Source organism: Dreissena polymorpha, chromosome 5 (assembly GCF_020536995.1).
Source record: "Dreissena polymorpha isolate Duluth1 chromosome 5, UMN_Dpol_1.0, whole genome shotgun sequence".
In the NCBI taxonomy this organism is placed as follows: domain Eukaryota; kingdom Metazoa; phylum Mollusca; class Bivalvia; order Myida; family Dreissenidae; genus Dreissena; species Dreissena polymorpha.
In genome coordinates, this window is record NC_068359.1 from 111,942,459 (window position 1) to 111,965,273 (window position 22,815).

Below are 22,815 nucleotides of genomic sequence, written 5' to 3' on the forward strand. Positions count from 1 at the left end.
AAGATGATATCGGCGTTAGCACGCGCACCAACAATAGCGAAAATAAATTGTGCAGCATTTATCCACCTTTCAAGTTATTGTCATTTTACTTTATCTTGATCTATACCATAAACACTAGTCTAACAAAAAGATAACCTTTGCGCCGTAAAAAGCGTATGACTGTTTGAAACGATTAACGCTGTCTTCTAAAATACAATGTGCACGACTTAAAGAGAGTTGTTTGTTTGGTTGAAAATGACATTTAAATACCCTCCGTGCGAATACATTATAACTTTCAAGAAGGAAAAAGAAAGGAGAAATCAAGTAAAAGCACCAATGGGTTCCGAATAATTTTTTTCAACTACAGGCCCTGGAATTTTGTCAGAAATTTGAACATACATTTACATGCACTTTAACCCAGCCGAAGACATAAAATCCTTTCAAGAATATCGACACAACGAAACATATCATGAAAAAAAAACATCTTCATTATTTTATCGCCATGAACGACCAAAAGTTACTATATTATTTTATTATTAATCTCGCTTTTGTGGAACATTTGTGTGTTGAGTTGTTTTGATTTTTTTTCAATTAATTTTGAGTCCGTAACTCTTTTTTGTAAATGCAATATATGGCTATCGGCAAGTTGTTCCCTTTAAAACATGGTGAAATCGTAGTAGAAGAGCAGTTAAGAGACAAGTCAAGTGAAAAATACCAACAATAAACTCCTCGATTCTCTTCCGCGATATTCAAACACACCACCATATCAAAAGACGCAAAAGTATGTCATCAAAAGCGGCAAAGAGCGACGATATCCTAGCAGAAGACGATACCGTAATTTTCAGGCCATAAAGCCGTCCGTCTAGTTCAGCCTCTCCGACTAACAAGGTAATTCTTTCCAGCGACCGGATCTCTCACATTTGTAAAACTATCTGATAATAACACGGGAGCGCGGCAGCGTCAGACGCTGACAATATGGGCACGGAATATTTTCGATCATAACCTCTTTAATTAGCGCCGAGAAAAATTTACTACCTTTCAAAGCCATACGTGAATTAATTGCCTTTCTATCGCGACCTAAGACGCGCGGGTAAGAATTTTCAGGATTTTCATCGCTGCGAGAAAAACAATACGGTCAATTGATAGCCCGTTGCAATTCGCCTTTTTACCTGCGCAGTTGATTCTCCTTCCGCACGCAATATGGCCCTCAAGTTCTCGTGCATGCGAAGTCTTCAATGACCAACACACGCCATCGAAACGTTAGGAACAGTAAATAATTATCGTTCGCGAACAATGGATCTCGACTGACGCACGACGGGGTATTCCGGGCCCAACGGTTACGCCTCAGAGGTACATTACCAGCTTTACCTTAGAAGTTGTCCTTCTAATGAAATTGCTTGAATCTGGAACGACGCATTGTGTTTGAAAATATTCTTCAGTGCAGCTTTATGCCTAGTTATGACTAGTCCTAATGCAAAATTCATTGGTTTAACCCATTTATGCCTAGCGTCTAGAAAAAAGGCATTGGCAAACAGCGTAGACCCAGATAAGACGCCGCATGATGCGGCGTCTCATCAGGGTCTGCGCTGTTAGCTTGAAGGAAATTCTGTAAGAAATATTCTAAATATAGAAATAAATATACTAGACATCTCTAATTTTGGAAATAAATTGATCCTATTTAGAAGTATGGGAAAGTCCACTGGGCATAAATGGGTTAAGAGTTAGAGACCAAAGCTTCAGTTGCGGTCAATATATTATCCAAACAGAATAACCAAAATAAAAAATATGGATTGTGTAAACAAATATTGAAACGTTATTTTAAACAGGGTGCAGAATCAACGGGGTTTTCAGGGGCTTACACACGGGCTGGACAGAATGTAAACACACCGTTAAGAACTATATTTTTTTCAAATATCTCAAGTTATTGAAATACATTTGAAAAAACCTTTAGCGCATACAAGACTGTTGTTCTTGCAGTTTGTGCCGATATCACAATTATTTTTAACAAGATCACAGGCTTATTAAATAAAGTAATTCTTATGTAGTTTACATTGCCATAAGCAGCATAACCTATGTCTTTTATGCATATGCACTTGATGAAATTCTTAAGAAAACATGTTTTAAAAAGCTATTTGAAAAAGCACCACTCACCGGTGTGTTTACATCCATTAACGTTTAATTGGGAACCCCACAAACGTGATCCTGCATCCTGGTAAACTTACTTGAACAAAATCTTACATATTTTTATAAGAACATACTGTAACATTATGGAGTGTTTACCTTTCATTAAATGTACACGTTTATAAAAGCATAAAGAGTACGATATTGCATTATATTATCATAGCAGTGTCAAAAGAAGACTTAAATAAAAATAAAATTGCTTTAATGTTTATTATAAAAGTAATTACCACAGAGATTACACAAATAAATAAAACTGATGCTGAAATCTGTCACATAATGCATAAGATTGAATTCTTAGGATACCTAAATGGGTATACAAGTAGAGTAAGACACCATATGTTTACGTCAAACTTGACGAGGAGAACGCACCAAGTACTTGCCCATTTCTCGTTTCACTCAGTAATGTCTCGGGTAACATGCAGCCCATTAATTGTTTATAATCTCATGTAAATGACAGGCTAACGTCCATATACATCCGTTGCATACATTATATTCCGTCATTACCTTTGGGCACATGATTGTGGACACGTTCCCCTAGGAAAAAGCACACGTCGCCATTGAGAGTTTCAATGTAAATAAATATTTTCACCTCAGTAGAAAAGGTCAGTACCACGCACACAGACGGGCATAGAAGGTACACAATTTGTTGTTGTAGCGGGGCCGTTAGGCCGCCGCATGTATCTTGTTCATCAGAATATTTTATGGACATTGTAAAAAGTGGTCTTAAAGATAAATAAAAATTGAGTAAATCGCTATGAAAACTGTATTGTTCGTTATTGTGTTATACTGACTATGTGACAATTCTATTTTCGTTCAATGGTTCAGAAATTAAGACGGATCCATGCGCCAATTAATTTGTTTATTATAAATGTCCGTCATTGTTATGTTTAAGATTGATCGTTCAAAGAATTATTTTTCCTCTGCAAGTTTTTTGCGTCTGAGATATGGTTGAAGCTTTGGCTGCACGACGATAAAACGAGTCGCGTTTTGAGAAAACTGGGCATAGTGCATGTGCGTAAAGTGTCATCCCAGATTAGCCTGTGCAATCCGCACAGGCTAATCAGGGACGACACTTTCCGCCTAAAAAAACTTGATTTTCGGTAAGGAGAAACTTCCTTGAAACTAAAAATACCATAAACGCGGAAAGTGTCGTCCCTGATTAGCCTGTACGGACTGCACAGGCTTATCTGGGACGACACTTTACGCACATGCGTTAGCCCAGTTTTCTCAGAACGCGACACATTTAACAAACAATGCAATTCTCTTGAAACTTGGGGCGTGCCTTTGTTTAGCGTCAGATGCAGTAATCGTCTATATCCAGTGTAAATAGTTGTCCTAATTCCATTTGAGATTTTCATGAAAAAAAGCGTTGATTCGAAATGAGTATACTTGCATGTTATCACGTCACGTCTTTAGCGCTTTAATGCCGAAGACTTGTGTGCATGTACACATGTCTGTCAATTTTCTGTTGAACGTTTTGGTGAAAATATGTTAATCCAGAATTTTTGCCAAAATGTGAATAGTAGCTCTGTTTTGCAGTTTTCACTTATGATCTAAACAGAAAATATTTAAATAATAAACACATTAAGAACGTATACGTGTGTATGATATACGTGAGTATATCTGACGTGCGTATCAAGTCAAACCAAATTTCACTTTGAACTCGCGCTGTGATTTTGTGAAAACAACAAAGATACGTTAGAATGTTACTTATATTTACCATATTCGCTCTTAATGTATTTAAAGGATTGTCAAAAAAATATTATTATATACGCACTGCCGACAATCTGTTGTATATTTAAACAAATTTGCACATTTGAAATTCCATTTGTATTTATATACCGACTGTTTTACTTGTTTGTTGAAAAGGGTCGATTTTCATTTGCAATTCATTTTACGAAACATTAGTTTGTGCAGTAAATTGTTTTGAATTCATCTTCGAGGGTAAGTCGTTAGGAAGTTGCCATGTCTGTTAGTTAATTCATTAGTTTCACAATAGTTTTTCATTGTATCGTGTGTAATCAAAATTTCACGAGCGCTTGCGCAATGTATTTTTATTTTATTTTCTCACTTAACTGACAAAATATTTCACTGTATTATCCCGAAAACCGAACCATTTTCTTTTATATATGCTTTTGATAATTCTGTTCACGTGAGTAATTTGTAAGATTGTATTTTCTCATTGATGTTAAGTAATATGATGTAGAAACTTCGCACTACCCAACGCTAATTAATGCTGATCGCATGTACCCTCAGCGAAATGTTGTATGCAATTACTATTTGCCGTGGATTTGTTCTCGTTAGTTTTTTGGCTGGTACAGGCGCTATAAACTAGCATACCGACTAAGCCAATCTTAGTCTTCTTTACCTGAGCAGAAGTATACAGTGCAGTGTGGTGCGGCCCATCCACACACAATATCATTGTCAATTTTATTGTCAATAATGAAGATTGACTATACATTGATAGTGAATGGATGATATTGAAGACACCGTAAATGTATTGATGCAAATCAGAGAGCTCAACTATTTATTGACGCATTGTCAATTTTCTTTCTTGTTTGAATGATGACCGAAGTATAAATAAACACAATATTGATTAATATTTTTGTACACTTGAGGGCAAAAAATGTTCTGTCAATATTATTGAGTCAACAAAATTGACAATGATATTGTGTGTGGATGGGCCGCTTAAGACAAAGTTAAAAGGTCACGGTCACAAAATGGACACGAAGGTGTGTTATCGGAAGAGTGTTCTGAAATTGAATGCGTACATGTTACACCCTATCGTATTCTCTTTTCATTGAAGTATGTCAGCAATACCGATTTGGACTGGTTGCCTAGAAAAAGCGACGTCGAATAATCAAATGTTGAACAAAGAATCGGAGAAAATTACTTTGGTTTAAAAAAATTATAATGACCCTTTTTAACGACCGGTGGGATTGATCAATACCCCATACACTGTGTGGTAGAAACCTTTCCACAATTCGACTGAGGAAAATCCGAAGCAAAGATAATTATAATGTAATAAGGTATTTTATCACATGCTATACCCTGTTCCCATGTAATACAACCATTACATTTTTTTTTATATTACACATGTGTAATACAACATTTCTAAGCGTTTTCATTGGCTTAGTTTTCGTTTATTGACCAATCGCATTTTGTTATTTTGCTGAAATGACGTTGCAACGTCAAATGAGGTCACTAAATGTAAACAACATTCGGGATTTATCATTATGTTTGCGTAAATGTTTATTTAATTTGCTCATTTAAAAGCATGTCATAAAAAAGATCTGACACTCGTTGTCATATCATACCATATTTTATTAACCTCGTCCAGGAAATTCGTTAGTAAGCTCGCCAAAGGCTCGCTTATTAACAAAATTCCTGAACTCGTTTAATAAAATATGGTATGATATGACAACTCGTGCCAGATCCTATATTTATCTATCTGTGATTAAAATATTGTCAAATTTGATGGTGAGTTTAAAAATACATTTGGTACTTGTACAATATACTATTCGCAATATAATGAACAGTGACATTAAAATTTGAATTTTAAAAATAAATAAATTGAATGTATATGCCATTTTGTTTCTTTTTAATTTCACTTGTTTAACTATTAAGTTAATGTTTAATCACTCTCGTCTGCTTTGTGATATGTGCTGGGCAATACGGCATGCCTTTTAACCGTACCACTTTGTAGTTCCCGTACCAGGGCGGTCACCCCATATTAATTATTCTATTCACAATGTTGTGTTGTTTTTATTGTCATGCATTTTACATGCCATTCGTCACTTGCCTTTGAATAAAGACTAACATATTAAATACCACAAACAAAACACTTTCAATCAAACAAATTTTATTTATTTTCTTAATTTGCATATTTCATTTAAGGTGCCACGTCACGCATTAGAATGTTCGCCTGGTTAAAGAAATAATAGTATATTACTCTATGTACAACAATTATTATTGGTACGAATCCATACCATCGATGTTTAAATGTGCGATATAGAAATTAATGATAAATGAATTATTGTACAGTATGAATGCAAAATTCAGTGTCTTTTTCTATATGTAATTTTACTATTTTTTTATAAATATTTAAGCCAACTATATATGTTTTATAGTATTTTCTGAAAAATAAGAACTGTGATGGAATACGTGGCCGTATTGTATTGTTGTAATTTTTATTTTATGAACTCAATTTAGACTGCTTTGTTTGATGCCATCGGGGCATGGTGGGCATGTGTTATCAGAACAGGATGTCATGTGGTCATCATTTCATAATAAAGACTAGTCTGGTGTGTTGCTCTGCAAAGTCTGCTTGTCAAATATTTCAACAGTTGCCATAATAAATATCAATTAAATTTTACCTAGATTGTGAAGACAATTAACCAATAAACATTATTGGTGTATATATTTATTCTCGTAGTGTGTAAATAAAATGTAGAGTACATATACTGTGTTGTGAATTTATGAACTTATTCCCCCGAAAATTGTAACAGTATCTTGATATCAGAATGTGCAAATAAAATACACTCATCATAACCAGTATGACAAATACATCACTTGCAAAAAATAATGCTAAATATGATAAAGGTAACCAAATATAATATTATAAATGTGTTGCCTATAAATATAAACACATATCAAAGCTGATTACAGACGTGAGAGCATATTATCATTAAAGAAAACAAAGAAATATTGTAAAACTGCTATAATTTTTAAATTATACAAATCATGAACACACATATCACAGAAATGACAACTTTTGCAAAATATTTGTCGCTCCATTGTTCAGAAAATACGACGGAACTATATGCCCATGGCAATTATACGGTCTGGGAAATATACCCTGTCGAGGATGCCCCGGAAAATATCCTTGCACGTACGGTGATAAAGCCATATTTGGCTGAAACGAGGTCGAACAACTTCCAGGACTCATGGATCCGATCACTCCGCATGTGCTCGGGGAATCCGGCGGCGAATCGCTTCCGTTGGACTTTGAAAGACCGGAATGTCCACCATCGCTGTGCAATTTCCGGATATGCTTCTTCAGGTCGAAATTCCGACAGAAACCCTTGGCGCAGATGTTGCAGGTGTAGGGTTTCTTGTCGTTGTGTGTGTGCATGTGAAAGGTGAGGTTGTAGATCTGGTGGAAGGCCTTGTTGCAGATCGTGCACTTGTACTGCTTCTCCGTGCTGTGCGTCAGCTTGTGGTTCTTGTAGTTGCCTGTAACACACGAGAGAAAGATGCAACTTAGTACAAATTGCAATAGTACATGTATTAGCGAGCACGATTGTGTATGTGCTACTCACATTGCCTGAGTGATAGGTGGTCTTCCCAAGATGGTCTCATTGATTTATGCAATATGCATATTTTCAAAATCTATGAATAATATGAGAAAATAAAAGTTTATTAAAAAAATAACAAAGCCACATCATTTATATGTAACAACGGCTAATTTCAACCACATCTACAAGAAACAACCGTAAAATACAACTTTCTGAAGAAAATTGTTGATATGTTTTCTTTACATGATGGTAACCGGACCGGCTAGCTCCATTGTGATAGTGATGGGCTACAATACCTAGGATTGCGAGTTGTATATGATCACATACCTTGAGCATAACATGAAAGTATGTCTACGGCCAGACATCCCGTATTTAAATTCAAGTTAGAACGTTGCCAGCTTTCAGTTAAAAATTGGTCTTAACAATGTGGTTTTGACATGATGGTTATTTCACGTTGGTCTTTAAAATGTATTCTTAGCAAGGTGGTTTTTACACTCAGGTCATTAAAGTGGGGTTTTGCAATTTGTTTTCACAGTTTTTTTTATACAAAAACACTTCTTTCTAGGAATTATCTTCGGTAAAATCTATTTTGATATGAGAAACCGAGCAGATTTTCATAAACGTTAAAAAAAATGTTTTACGTAGAACAGTATTCCCGTTTTAATTGCAAGTACTCACGCATAATTACACATACGCACGCAGGTTCAATCATACTCAGTCGTACTCGCACATACTCAAGCCAACCCGCGCATACTAACGCATGACTGAGATACGAGTAAGAGACAGAAATGGAAAAGGCAAACTATTGTTTGGGTTTGAACGGACCAGTAACCACAATTCACACTTACACCAGCTGGCGTATTAAGTAGGCTTTAACCCAGAATAAAATTAATGATGGTATTGGAGGTTATAAAGACTTTAACTTAAGAGTTGTTTAAGGCAAGCTTTAAAGCCTTAAATCACAGATGATTATGCAAGAATGATTAACTAGTTAAATTAATTCGTAAAAATAGAAAAAAACTTTAACAAAGCTAAAAGACGTTGGCAACATTTGTAAGTTTGAATTTGTTTTAAAGACAAAACACATTAAAAAAGTTAGTATGGGCGAATATGCGTGCGCATATGTGTTAATGCGTAAGTAATACGCGAGTGTGTAGAATGGGTTAATATGCAGATTTGCGTATTATTATGTATGCGTGAATATGCGCGAATATACGCGGGCTTGCATATAGGCGAGCTTGATTTTGTATGTGTGATTGTGCGTGAATATGCGCGGGTTTGCGTATAAGCGAGAATGTTTGTGCATGCGTGAATCTGCTTTAGCATGACCGGGTTTGCATGAGTATATTTCCCCAACAAGAGAGGTGGCGTCAGAAATTCCGAAACAGCGTAACGCGGGTTACCTTTCTGATGAAAGCCCTTGCCGCAATGCTCGCACGTGTACGGCTTGTAGTTTAGGTGAATTCGCATGTGCGTGTTGAGGGTGGAGCTCCGGTTAAAGGCCTTCCCGCAGGTGGCGCATTTGTGCGGCTTCTCACTCGTGTGGATTATCTTGTGGCGGCACAGGGTGCTCGCCTGACGGAACCCCTTGCCGCACACCTTGCAAATGAACGGGCGCGCCCCTGTGGAATACATCAGTATATGCTTTAACATATGAGCCTCGTTCTCTAAAAATAAGGCTAAATGCATGTGCGTAAAATGCATTCCTAGTAAGGTAAAATGCACGTGCGTAAACTGCATTCCCAGTAAGGCTAAATGCATGTGCGTAAAATGCATTCCCAGTAAGGCTAAATGCATGTGCGTAAAATGCATTCCCAGTAAGGCTAAATTCATGTGCGTAAAATGCATTCCCAGTAAGGCTAAATTCATGTGCGTAAAATGCATTCCCATATTAGATTGTGCAGTCCGCTTTCCACCTAAAACTGGATCTTCGTTAAGAGCAGACTTCCTTTAAACAAAAAATATAATATAAGCGGAAATTGTCGTCCCTGATTAGCCTGTGCGGACTGCACAGGCTAATCAGAGACGACACTTAACTCATATGCATTAAGCAAAGTTTTCAATGAACCAGTCTTGCATGTTTTTTTAACAATCATTGTTTATAAATAATTATTAAGGACATGCCCATGCAAAATAGCATCATGATATGCTGATTTGTTGGGATGCGCAAATTAATTAAACCCGTACCGCACAATGCTAATGAACAACAAAAGAATCATTCTTATTTTAAACATTTCTGTCACTCGTTGTTTTTAAGTAATACAAGTGGTTTGTTCGGAGCACACAATGCAGATGCATGGACTGGCGCCTGCGGATAGAATGAAATAAATGATATTATGGATTTTTGTGTTATATAAATATTGTCGGCAATTTAGGGATACAGATAAGTGATGTCAAACCATTTCCCCATCTATGCATGTCTTTAATGTATAAATTTTCATTGGAAATTAATACATGCAAAGCTGGGTTCATATTTTAATATAATTAATGACATAAAAATGGCTTTTGTCAAGCAGAAATCAGCGCATAAATGTGGATATTCGTTTAATATCGTAAAACATCTTCATATAGAAAAAAAAACGCTATTCCATAAAATTGTCTGACAAAATAATCAAACGACAAGTGCGTGAAAACCTATTTTCCCAGTATAGCATTACAATTATTTGCACTGGGCGTCAATAACCAGTCTAGTTATGTTACTTTACTTTAAATGCGTTCGGATACAAAAAAAATATTTTTACCTAGTTTAGACTAGAGTAAGTAACAAATATGTAGATAAATATATTAAGAAACTGTATTTTAATTGTATGTGAAAATCTTTTGTAACATACAGAAGAACGTGTAAAGTACATGTTCATAAACATTTGAATATATAATTTGGAAAATCTACTTTTACGGAAAATACAATAATGAAATAAAACGTTTTTCAGTTTTCCAGGGTAAACAATTTGATCCAATATTTACTTACAAGAAAATAAAGTCAAGTATCACATGCATAAGCACATGCTTAAAGTGAATGCATGTAGTTTAAACAGAAATACTTATATTTGATAAATAGCATGCGCACAATAAATAGCATGCACACTTTACAATCATTGTGGTATAATTCTTCTTGAGTTTTCATTTAAGCGAGAAGTTCACAATTTGGCATGATGACACATATGTTTGTTTATTGATATTCACCAATAGAATCATCTAGTCAGGTTCAATTTTTTATTTTATCTTTTTCCTTGTTATTTTATTATGCTATTCACTTGTTATTAAATTCATTTAGTGACATTCTAAAAAAATCTGTATACAAGTCCGTTTAAAATTGATTTGTTAGCCTTTGATATATCAACATTTTGGATTGTATTTTGGACATTATTTTTCTGTCACAATTTTCTGAATGCCTCTAGTTGTTAATTCATTTTAAATTATCAGTAATAAACGGTTTGTAGCATGAATAACATAGTGAATCAATGATTGCGCTGATGGTCGATTAGAAGGACAGCGTACGTATTCATAATATCGATCATTGATATTTCTTTAATTTATTCCAATTGTCTTTGAAAGTTATAGAACGAAACTAATAATATATTCAGTTTCAATGATCGGCGTGAAAAGAACAGTGAGTTTTCTTTATTTTTATTTTTTCACTTGCATTGAATAGAGTAATTGAGTCTTCAATAATAAATGCGGATAATGCTCTCTAATTATCGATCTATGAGAGCTCTCGTTTTGAAAATGTAAAGATAATTAGGAATACGTAATTTCATGAAACAATGATCAGTATTGTCCGATCCTACATTACAAATCAATTAGAAAAAAAATTCATCCATTAAGGCGTACAGATTTGTTTGTTTTGTTTTTCATTGTTTCGCCGACTTCAAGTATGTGTGTGTCGATCTATACTGTTCTATTTTGTTTCCAACGTTGAATTTTACTAATTTAAAAAAGAGCTATCTTCAGTTTGCTATCATATCACATTCGATCAAAACCGCTTAATTAAACATAAATTAAATTACTGAAACAACGAATGTGGAATAAAAAGTTGGGGTATTTCTGCATGTCATTGCATATTATTGTTAAATTGGGATTCATTAAAAAAACATAATGATAAAAAAAAGTCTAACCGACAAACATACCCTGCTCATTTGGCGATGTTAGAATCAAAAAATGACATACATTGGGTCTTATACTTGCCAATTGAAGTCAAAGTGCCTTCCTTCTTTTAGGCATATTGAAATGAATATCATTATATGCTCTTTTGATTTTACGTTGTAACTTATTATTGCAAGCCGATTTAAGTTTTTAAATAATACGCACTGTCAGGTATGACGGCTTAATACCGGTAATAGTCCCATATAATTAATTTGAATTAGGGTTACCGGTTATTTATTGCTAAAACATTTTACTCTAAAATAGGTTTGCTTATGCATACACGTTCAGCAATAACTTACATATTGAATGGTAATAATAATAAAACTGCCATTAATTTCTCAGCAAGGTAATTTCAGTTACATTTGTTACAACATAATAATGCAAGTATATTAATTTAATGGTCAATTTATCATCATTTGCTAGTGACTCCAGTTACCAGTGCTGCAATAATCATACACATGTATGTGATCTCAATAATCACCGACATCTTATAACCTAAAAACTAGCGTTTGGTCCCTGTTTACAAAAATCTTTGGGAAAAGTTATGAAATTCCCCCAAAATACTTAAAACTCCATAAGTCTTCGGCTATTTTGCAATGATATTTCTAGTAATAAAATGTTAAAATAAGTAAATAAAGCTAAACTTATAAGCATAGTATTTTATGTAAACAGAAAACAGTTGATTGCTAATAGAACATTTGATCGTACGGATTGAATTATGTACAGATTCAGTTAAGTTACATTCTGACAATTTATAATTCTTTGCACTAGTCTAAGATTGGATACAAATATAAACGCTCTTGAAATTCGGCCGCCACCTACCGGTATGAACGGGCATGTGTCGGGTGAGGTTGTAGTGAGCGTTGAACAGTTTCCCGCATTCCGGGCAAGAGAAACTCTTCTGCGCCTTTCCCGTTGTTTTCCGGCTTGCAACGGCCCCGTGGGAACTTTCTTCAGAAGGACTCTGAATCGCTACATCCGGTTCCGGAACTTGTGCGACGCCCGAGCTGTCGGAGCTGGTTTCGTCACTTCCGCTATCTAGTGCTGCTTGTTTTTCAGAATTTGCGACATACTTTCTTGCATAATCCAAATTCTGTTGTCCAGCTGAATAGTCAGTTTCCGGATTACTGGACTTTCTGGACATTTGCGGGTAGACTGAATTTAGAAAATCAGTACCGTCGTAGGAAACGTCTTTATTTTTCACCACATGTGACCAGTTATGTTGGTCGTGAAAATTGTGCATTAAATGCGCTCTGTATTCCTCTTTTGACGTTCTTCCCATGGCGAACGCAGGATGGACGCACGCAAACGCATTCCTGTTGACGTCATAGAAATCCCGCGGAATGAATGACATCACGTGATGTTTGTTCGTTTCCGCCGTCAGCAACGCTGCAGCGTGCTGGTACTGAGCTGCCATGAGCACTTGGTGTTTCATGATCTCGTCATAAATACCATGATCAGTCTTCAAATTCCGCACAGGCTGGAATCCTTTCTCATTCTTGTCATTTTCACACTTTTCATCAAATAATCTTTTCCTACGATTTGATGGCTTAGCGACATTATTTGAACCGGCGTCTTTTGCGCTCTTGCTGGTAATTTCTCCTTTTCGCTGTTTTTCTTCCGTTCCGCTTATTTCAGCACGATTGTTTCCCATGATTTTGTCTATCGAGAAGGTCAGCGCTGGTTTGCCGACCTTAACCCCACCAGGAACCGTCAAGAGGGCCATAATGTCACTCCTGCAAACATTATGATGTCATTACGTTACGTAACGTAAGATATTAACTCCAAAAAGATTCATTATAGTGCGTTTAAAAACCTACGTTCACCAAATGATTTATATTTATATCAACGTTCCCTATTACCTAAGTATAATCATACTGTTTTTGTACTCAATTTATCTTAGTCAGAAATATGGCTAGCTCGTGATGAGTCAGAGACAGCTTTAGTTATTCTTCTTAAACATGGTTATTTAAAAAATATTATATGAGCCATGTCGTCAAAAATCCTGTATTTGTGACAAAATTTCACATTTTTTGTTTTCTATAGATTGATTAAGACTGTTCTGTGCTTGTTATAATGATACCAAATTTAAAGATATAGCCCAATTACTTACTGAGAATCTTTTATTTTAGTAACAGAACTGCAGAGGTGTTTTGACGTTAACAACGTTTACAACGTTTTCAAGTATAAATCGCATTCAGATGTATGTTTTATCAAAATCCACACTTATGAACAAGACATAAAATTAAATTTAAGAACACATTTATTTTGTTAAATATATGTTATCAGATATATATTCGTTCTAAAAATAGTTTTAATAAACGTTAAACTGTTATCTAACATGCGTTATATATTTTTCCCTGTATGCAGATCTATGTTTATATATTTGTTTATTATTTAAAGTGGTCTTTATTATTATAATAATTCGTTAGAGTTTTGTACCGTAAATAATATCTAAATATTTTATAATCTTTTACATATAATAAAAAACAACAATATAAACATTTTTTTATAAATGATTTTTTAAGACACTTTTTAGTAAATAATTGTTGAACATTCGAGTAGCTTAAAGCATTATTTTTTAAGAATCCATTTACCTGTCTGATAGAAAGACAGTAACCCGATGAAAATACTTCCGTGCGAATCTCCAACGATCACTCCCAAGAATGTCCTGTATTTCTAAAGTTCCGACCACAAGTGCATGGTTCATCGATCTTTGTCGGTATATATGAAGTATTGAGAAAAATAAACATTTAAAATGCCTCTTCATTACTATCATCTGACAACATACACCCGTTAAAAGTGTCATTTTCAATTTCTCCTCTTCACGTTGCCAATTAGGCTCCGCCCACTGCCAATTCAGACGACTTTCTCATGCCATTTGAGCACGAACCAATCTTGTCACCAAGTGGGCGGGATGGAGACGCGTTTAGTCCCGCCTAGCACGCACGTGAGTATCGTACTAGGCCAATAATTCCGCGGCGCGACTTTTGATCAATATTAACAGATTCTGACTGCGGCCATTGTTATCAATACCTTCAGATTCTAGAGGACTTAAACTCATCTGCGACAGTTATAAATAATTAAGCATAACAATACATAAGTGATAATATCATTTTGTGTCTGCTATTGATATTATACATGCTATGTAAGAATCACTGTATTGCCCGGTTTAACCGTATGTGGATTTTGAGTGTGAAAATGTGCAATTATTGTCTCGATTTTTAAACATGACAGGGCATTACAAAAATATAACAATTGAAATGACAGAACTTTTTCAACTTTCGCTTCACGATAGAACCCTTCCACAGACCTATTTGTTCAGACAAGTTATCTAACATAATAATGTTTTCTCAAAAAGAACGATGCTATTGAACGTGTATATGTTGGTATAGTAACTGAACATTCGCCATTTCTTATTTTAATTGTATACGCGCCTGTTAAAACTGTGATACAAAAGGTTTGAAACGAGTAAGAAAAAGCTCATTCATTAATGAAACACACAGCATCCTTTTTTAAATCTAAATTCACCGCGCATGTTTTGTCAAAGACCATCGTAAATGAATGCAAATGACTTGCAAAGAGTAACCACAATTTCGAAACAGGCATTTTTCCCTAATTGAGAATTTCAATGTGAGATAATAGCCCAAATGAATGTATCCGAATCACACATGTCAAATTAAAGCTCAGCAAAACCTAGGCACTGCCTGTAACTTGGTCGAGTCTTTTTGAACCTTTCACAACTAGTGTTACAATACCTCTTCCACATGTCTAAGGCTCATTTGAGACCAATTTGACACCGCTCTTGAAAAGTTGATGAAAATCATGAACTGCTTCAAATTTACATTTCACCTCTAATTACACAGTCGCATTATGTCCGTAAGCGACGAGGATGTTCGTTTCAATTGTCAAAAGAGCAAGCCCCACTCGACGCCCGAACCTGGGTGTAAATTTCACGCTGTCCATTTGCCTTTGCCCACCAATTAGCTCAGCCCCCTCTGCGGTATTGAGTTTGGGCCTTTTGTTTCTGAATACCTTCGGGGCTGATGAACAAATTACTCATCTTTCATGGAGACCCATTTTCGTCAGCAGCCCGCATCAAGCGATACTCTTTGAAAAAATGTCATTCTGTAATTTTGTTTTTCCTTCGACATTTTGAGGCGATGGTAATTGATTTAATTTCTGGTTACATTCATTTTATTTGTATATACAAATGTACTATTTTGCTAATTTTGTTGCATTTTGCGATCACGTGGTAGCGCATTTTCTTAAAAACAACAACATCCAAGTAACAGTTTTGGTGTGAACACCTTTTTTTATTGTTGGTAACTTTTCCGAGCGTATGCAGAGTATTTCAGACAGTAATTCAATAAACTAGCAGTACAATTTGTTGCTTTATTCAGAGTACCTCTATTATAAATGACCTTCACTACCGTATATTTTTTTATTTAGTGAAAATTTGACATTCAAATGTCCGTGTGAACATGGTATGAACATGGTTCTTAAAAACGGACTGTCATTGTTTTATATAAATGTATGTTTATTGCCAGTCTAGTGTATCACCCAATTACTTACCTTGCTTCCCGATATCATAAATCCCATTTATATCGAAAACATACAAATGCAAATATTGATTTTGTATCCACACGTGTAAAAAATTAACCGTGATGTATTTTGATATTTTGATATTTTTATAACACGTAATTCTTCTTATACTTCTAATACTTCTTCTAATACGCGTTCCTGAAAATAAGGTATTCTTGGCATGGATGGCATTATTATTTTAAAAATAAATTAATATCCAGTTAAATCAATGGATGAATATGTTTTCATATAATTTTCCTACAAGATATGCGACCCTTATTCATTTATACAATTATTGTGTACACAATATTGTCGTAATATTTCTTTTTTTATTGTACATATTTCGTAACTATTGGACTCATCAACAATTGGTGTCCCGTTTGGGCCATTGAATGAGCAAACAACAACCCCGGTAGGGAGTAGGAGATAAAATTGCCACAGGTGGTTGAGAACTTGGTGAGTTAATAAAGGCAGTAATTATCGCTTCACAAGTCAATAAAAGTGTAGGTACGAAATCGGGATGTGTTATATTCGATAAACGGACTGTCCTTCTAAAGCATAATGTTATGACAATTAAAACGCATTAATGGCAGTTTCACTGGAGTGTTTGGTAAATATTGAGTGAGCATTAGAAAAGAATCTCATTTTGTCCTTTTGTCTAGCCGTTTAAAAAAGAACCTCGTTGTGCATTTGTGGAGTGGATCGGGGATCCGTAAAAGGCCTCTTTGCACAAATGTCGAACCCACTTGGGGTTCGACACGACGATGGCAACACTCGAGAGGCTGTTACTCGCACAATGCTGAAAGACACTCAAAATCCCAAGTATTGGCAATAGTGAGCAACCGTATAATAGCGCGGTTGTTTGCGGCCATGTTTTGCGAAAGTTTACGTGATTAATCGAGGACGTGTTACATGTTTCACTTTGATTTTATATAACAATGTATCTTACAAACTGTTAACTGCATGGCGGTCGACTTTACGGCCTATTGCAGAATTGCTTGAAGCCTCTGATGGAATAATTTGATTGCGTTTCAAAAAAAACATTTATTAGATGTCTGATACATGTTAAGAATGACGTTGCTTTGTGAATAATCGGATCTCAGTCTGCATTTATACGATAGATTTCACATATTTGGACATATACGTCAAAGTCTATTCGTAGCAAATACATGCTTTAACCAGACACGTACTCTCATCATTATACGAGAAGTACATACCGGCTCATCTTAAATACCATTTTGTCCATGAATCACTCATGATAATTAAAAACAGAACAGCGAGTACCGGTAGCAAGTGCATCGGTTAAATTCATGATACATGTTAAAATACACGCGCGTTGTGTCGATTAATCATTGGCAATACATAAATAAATAATATGTATCTCTGGAATGCCTGACTGAGTAACATAAGAAACTGTATAGTTGTTTATAAATATCTTCCAAGAAAGTTCATTTCTAGCTAGCATCACGCTGAGTCGGAATGCTGTTGAAAGGACCAGATGGTTCAATTAACGGCTCATTACTTCATTTCTCTAAATCTCCGAGCTTTCTACATAGTTATCCACCGCATTTTATTTTGAGCGAAATACGGAAATACCAAAATACCTTATACCCGTCATTTCTTTTAAATGGTCGAATATCAAAGACCGAGCTTTAAGTGTCTCCCATTCCAGTATATCGGAACACATCATTATCAATAAGGGTGACCGTAACAGAGTCGTCATGTTACCGCTAAGTGACATAAAATGCCGCTGAGCGTATAATCGCATGACAGGGGCACAAATGCGCGGTGACGACAGGTGTATGTATGACCGTGGCTGCGTGAAGGATGAGCAACCTGGGAAGTCGGGACCTAACAATATGCATATTTGTTGACGGTTTAACCATTAACCGTGAAGGTAAATGTAGAGGCATGGGTTCACAATCTCACACCGTGCAATCGACTAACGCATCGTCTGCGGTTTATCCATCGGCTGCGGAAGGGTATACATGTCGGTTAAAAGCGGAGTGAAAGTATTTCCCTATTCTTTATATTTTACGTATTGAATTGAGCAGATTTGCGTGTGTTCTTTCAGAGCCTAAGTAAGAATGACTTTGTGAACGTAATCCTTACCTTCCTAGCTGCTTACTTTTAAAGAAATCCGTTAGAATGTGGTCAAAAATCAAACAAAATGCACCACTCTTTCTGTCAAACTCTAATTACACAGGATTTAGACCAAAGATAAATATGAACAACATTTTATTGAAATATTTACCGGTAATCATTTCTCTTCGGTTATTCCAAATTACAGCATCCAACATAAACACACTACATTTTTATCAACGTTTAAATTCGAGCGGGGTTGGAAAAACGGCTCAAGACAACGGCCGCGGCTACTTATTAGATGGTCATGACATCGGCTGCGAAAATAAAATTATGCTCAAGCCATCGGCCACTCTATGTAATTAATATAAAGAATATAAAGAATATATAAAGAATAGGGAAATACTTACACTCCGCTTTTAACCGACATGTATACACTTCCGCAGCCGATGGATGAACCGCAGACGATGCGTTAGTCGATTGCACGGTGTGAATCTGATATTGGTGTTGGTATATCTTCAGCTGACTTTCACATTTACCCCCCGATCACTGGGATCAAAGACGTATCAATAACCATTTATTTATAGATCTTTGGCCAAACGTTATCAAACAAATATTTGCCACTGTTCATAATAATAATAATAATAATAATAATAATAATAATAATAATAATAATATATATATTATTATTATTATTATTATTATTATTATTATTATTATTATTATTATTATTATTATTATTATATATAATAATAATAATAATAATAATAATAATAATAATAATAATAATAATAATAATAAAAAATAATAATAATAATAATCAAACAAGTTATAAGAGCAAAACATATGAATAAAAATACACAAGTAAATAAAAGGGCTGAAGTCATTCCATTTGCTCTTTAAATGTATTTAATTTTACATACAGTCACAGGACATGAAATCCGACTTGTTAACGTAGGCAAATCAAACGGCCACGAAACATGCAAACACCAGTGTCATTTACTTTTAATTGTCAACAGTGGAGAGATTTTGCAAAAACATCTTGGAGGAAAATGACATTGATTTACAAGCTCTCAGTTTATACAGGATTCACACAAACTCCACATAATGATTACAACGATGAAAATATATATTCAACGGATTTGGCGTTTAAGAGAAGTCTGTGAGTCTAACAAAGAATGAACCATTACATAATATAATAATAAATGTAATGGTATCAACGAGTATTGTATTAAATTCTCAATCAACGCATATTTGAAAAAATCGCCTGAACTTAAATGCTTCATTCAATTTATTTCATTTATTTTTATTCATGTTCAGGTACTGACATGAGCGTGTAACTCCTTTTCTCTCCACCCCTCCACCCCCCGGTCGTCAATATTTTTTACGAACGCACTACGTACCGCAATGTATAAGTTGTACATTGACGTGTGTTTTTTTCTATAGTTTCAATGGGTCAATACGTTCTCATCGTGTGCACTTATTCCGATTGAAATTTTTCATCATAAAATAATACAATGTACTGAGTTGCACGTGTATCTTCAGTTACAGCACCTGGTCTGTTGCAACACGCACGCTTTTCATGCGTGGAACTTGACAGACGACAACATCTTTTCGCGCTCTTATTGAAACGCGGGTTTTACATGACGTACATGTATAGTGAATATTTTACCCTGTAGATGCGTATGAAGGGACTTTAAACAACAAATATTAACACGTGGCTATACAAAAACGAAATGTACATGTACTGGAATTAAATTGCTACCGCGTAAATTGCTTAAGGGTTATTGTTTTCATAACGTACTCGCCATAAGGATTCAATTGCTCACCATTTGCTTTTAACTTTTCATAAGTAACTATTGTTTACAGTTTAAAGGTGTTAGTATGATGCCCTAAATTGCCCTAAATGTACTGGATTAATTATAGTTTTATAACACGTAAATGGTAAAACTGTATTTACTTATTTATCTACCTGTGGTCAACGCTTACTGAATTGACCGACGTCAATCAAAAATAATAATCGCCAGTTAACCCCGCCCTGATAAGCATTCTCGGAACCAACTGGACGGCGAAAAGCACAGTTTGTCGACTAAAAATTAACCTGAGATTTTTTCGTGACGCATCTGTGTCAGCACACGTGACACTGTAATGTGGCTTGAATATTCGATAAGTTCGTCATGCTAACTCTTATCAGTGAATTATCTATAACCTCATGGGGCGAATATGGCGATTACGCTTTAAGAAGGTACATAGTGTTCCTTTAAACGCTGCGCGATTGTAACGTTATACGCAGTGGACTATTTTCATCAGTCGAAGATCTTTCGTAAATTATACTATTCCGCGCTGCGAACTCTTTCTCGGCGCCATGCGGATTGAGTGGGATTTGGTAAACGGTAGTGCCCAGCATACCGATTTTCGAAACACAACTATTACTATTTATTGTTCTAGCAAACGACTAAAACACTTATGGTACAATCAAGATAAATCTTTCTTTCTTCTTGCCAATATAATTACGTTTGCTGCACATAATAAAATCGTTGCGTTTAATTTTGATGTGTCACATTTTAAGCGAAAAACAACCACAATTGTAATTTTACTAAAAATATTCCCAGAACTCGTGGCGATAAATCTCGGACCGCTTTGAAATAATTTATTTAAAACTTCGCGCTTGCTAATTAACACCAAAATGTGACAATAAATCGAGCTCGCGTCGAAATGGATGATCTAACACATTGTTATTGTAATTCTTGTGTTGTCGTACTCGACCTCACAATATTGTCTTGTCTCCGAAGTCAGGAATATTTAATAATCCGCTCCTCGTTAATTGATTCACATTGGTCGCGCTCGAGGAACCGTGATAACGTTTAGCGAATTATTTCCTGTCGCATTGTGGCTCACTGAGGCTGTGCGTGGTGCGATCAACTTCCGGTCGCGTGTGGACGATATGGTGGCTGCCAAGGCGTCTACTGGTAAGGACGGAAGCGTGATTTCTGTCAATTAGGCGCTTGGTGCGTTTATCGGAGCAGTTTGCCTCCTTTAACCGCGATACAGATATCTGATCTCAGACAGTTTCCTGATAGGATTTTATTAAAAGGCAACTTATGTTAATGGATTTGGTTCCGAATTATTTCTATTTTGATTTTTTAATTATTGTTGATAAATACAAGTTACCGATTATCGTTTGATTTTGATTTAATGGGATGTTAATAATAGTTTAGTTTGCTATTGAGATTTACTTGGAAATTAGTGTAGATAAAAACGCTGACATCTTAAAGTGACTATGTGCGAGAAAACAAACTAAAAACAAGAAACAAACTTGTGATTTTTTGTCGATTTAAAAATTCACCCTAATGAAAATACTTGTCTACGATTGTTGTGTCATTGAGTCGCTTACACGTTTACAGAAATGGTTGCCTCGCTGGATGCGGAAAGAGACGTCCTTAGCTAAAATGTGTAATGGAACACATACATCATCTTTTAGTGAGCGTTAAATAGGAACAGTTTCGACTTTTTATTCATAGACATTTTATGTATGAAAAAGATGGAAACATCTTTGATTGTGTTGAACACGCATACGCTGTCATCGTCGTTTGCGTGTCTGATAGAACTTCTTCCTCAGAATTCTTGGTGACAAATCCTATAAAGTGATCGGTCAATTGGACCGTAAAAGTATACGTTTCAGACTCGCTATCATCACATTTTCTCATCAATTGATCGGAAAAAGTTTATGCGTCCGTAATGATCTGTCGCCGTATTTTCCGTCGATCGTCCGCGGAACATCGCCGTATGATAAGTTATAAGGAATCAATGCTAATGTCGATAAAACACACACTGTAACCGGTTTTACAGTCTAATATTCATTATTATTGTCAATCGACTCGGGCTCATCGCTGTCTTATCGCCGATTGGGGCGCACAATATGTGACAACTCGAGCCGTTTAATGGCGCTCGTATTTCCGTTAGATAGCTTTTATCATCGGAAAGGTAAAGTAAGAAACGATTGCCCGCAATCAATTTAGCGTCGCACAATGGATCCCGTCTTTATGAAACTGCGGCGCGATTTTATCGCGGCAGTTAAGTTTGCTGGATGCGCTAATGGCAATCAGACTTTTCCTGTATCGCCGTCGCTGTAATGTGCGCCTGGTAATTAATTACGTTATTCGGAATTTCTGGTCGTACAAGGGTATGTGACCAGATATATGTTGCACCAGATGCACCTGGTTTAAGACAATCGTCTTAAGAGTGTTTGCATGCGTGTTTTGCTTTTTTTAGTTCAAAAGTTTAAACACTATTATTCCGCTATTGTTATTTTATTTTATCAAATTAAATAACACATAAGAACAAATATCAATTACTTACAACTGTATTAAATACGTATATTTAACTGAAGTACAAACTAATCACCTTACGAATAGTTCGGAAAGATAATACCTTGACTTTGCTCTAATAACAAACAAAATCCATCTGAGCCTCGCTCTGTGAAACGGGGGTTAAAAGCGTGTGCGTAAAGTGTCGTTCCAGATAAGCCTGTGCAGTCCGCACAGAATAA

At 35.6% G+C, this 22,815-nt stretch overlaps 1 protein-coding gene across 1 annotated transcript; it reads right to left on the bottom strand.

Annotated features, from left to right (window-relative positions):
- Positions 1–6,869: 6,869 nt before the first annotated feature.
- On the bottom strand, positions 6,870–14,309 carry LOC127880909 (fez family zinc finger protein erm-like). The gene is made up of 4 exons (XM_052428405.1): positions 14,198–14,309; positions 12,423–13,336; positions 8,861–9,079; positions 6,870–7,395 (listed from the first exon to the last, which is right to left on the bottom strand). The coding sequence occupies exons 2-4, from the start codon at positions 13,324–13,326 to the stop codon at positions 6,917–6,919; spliced, it is 1,602 nt and encodes a 533-aa protein (XP_052284365.1). The 5' UTR covers positions 13,327–13,336; positions 14,198–14,309; the 3' UTR covers positions 6,870–6,916.
- Positions 14,310–22,815: the final 8,506 nt, after the last annotated feature.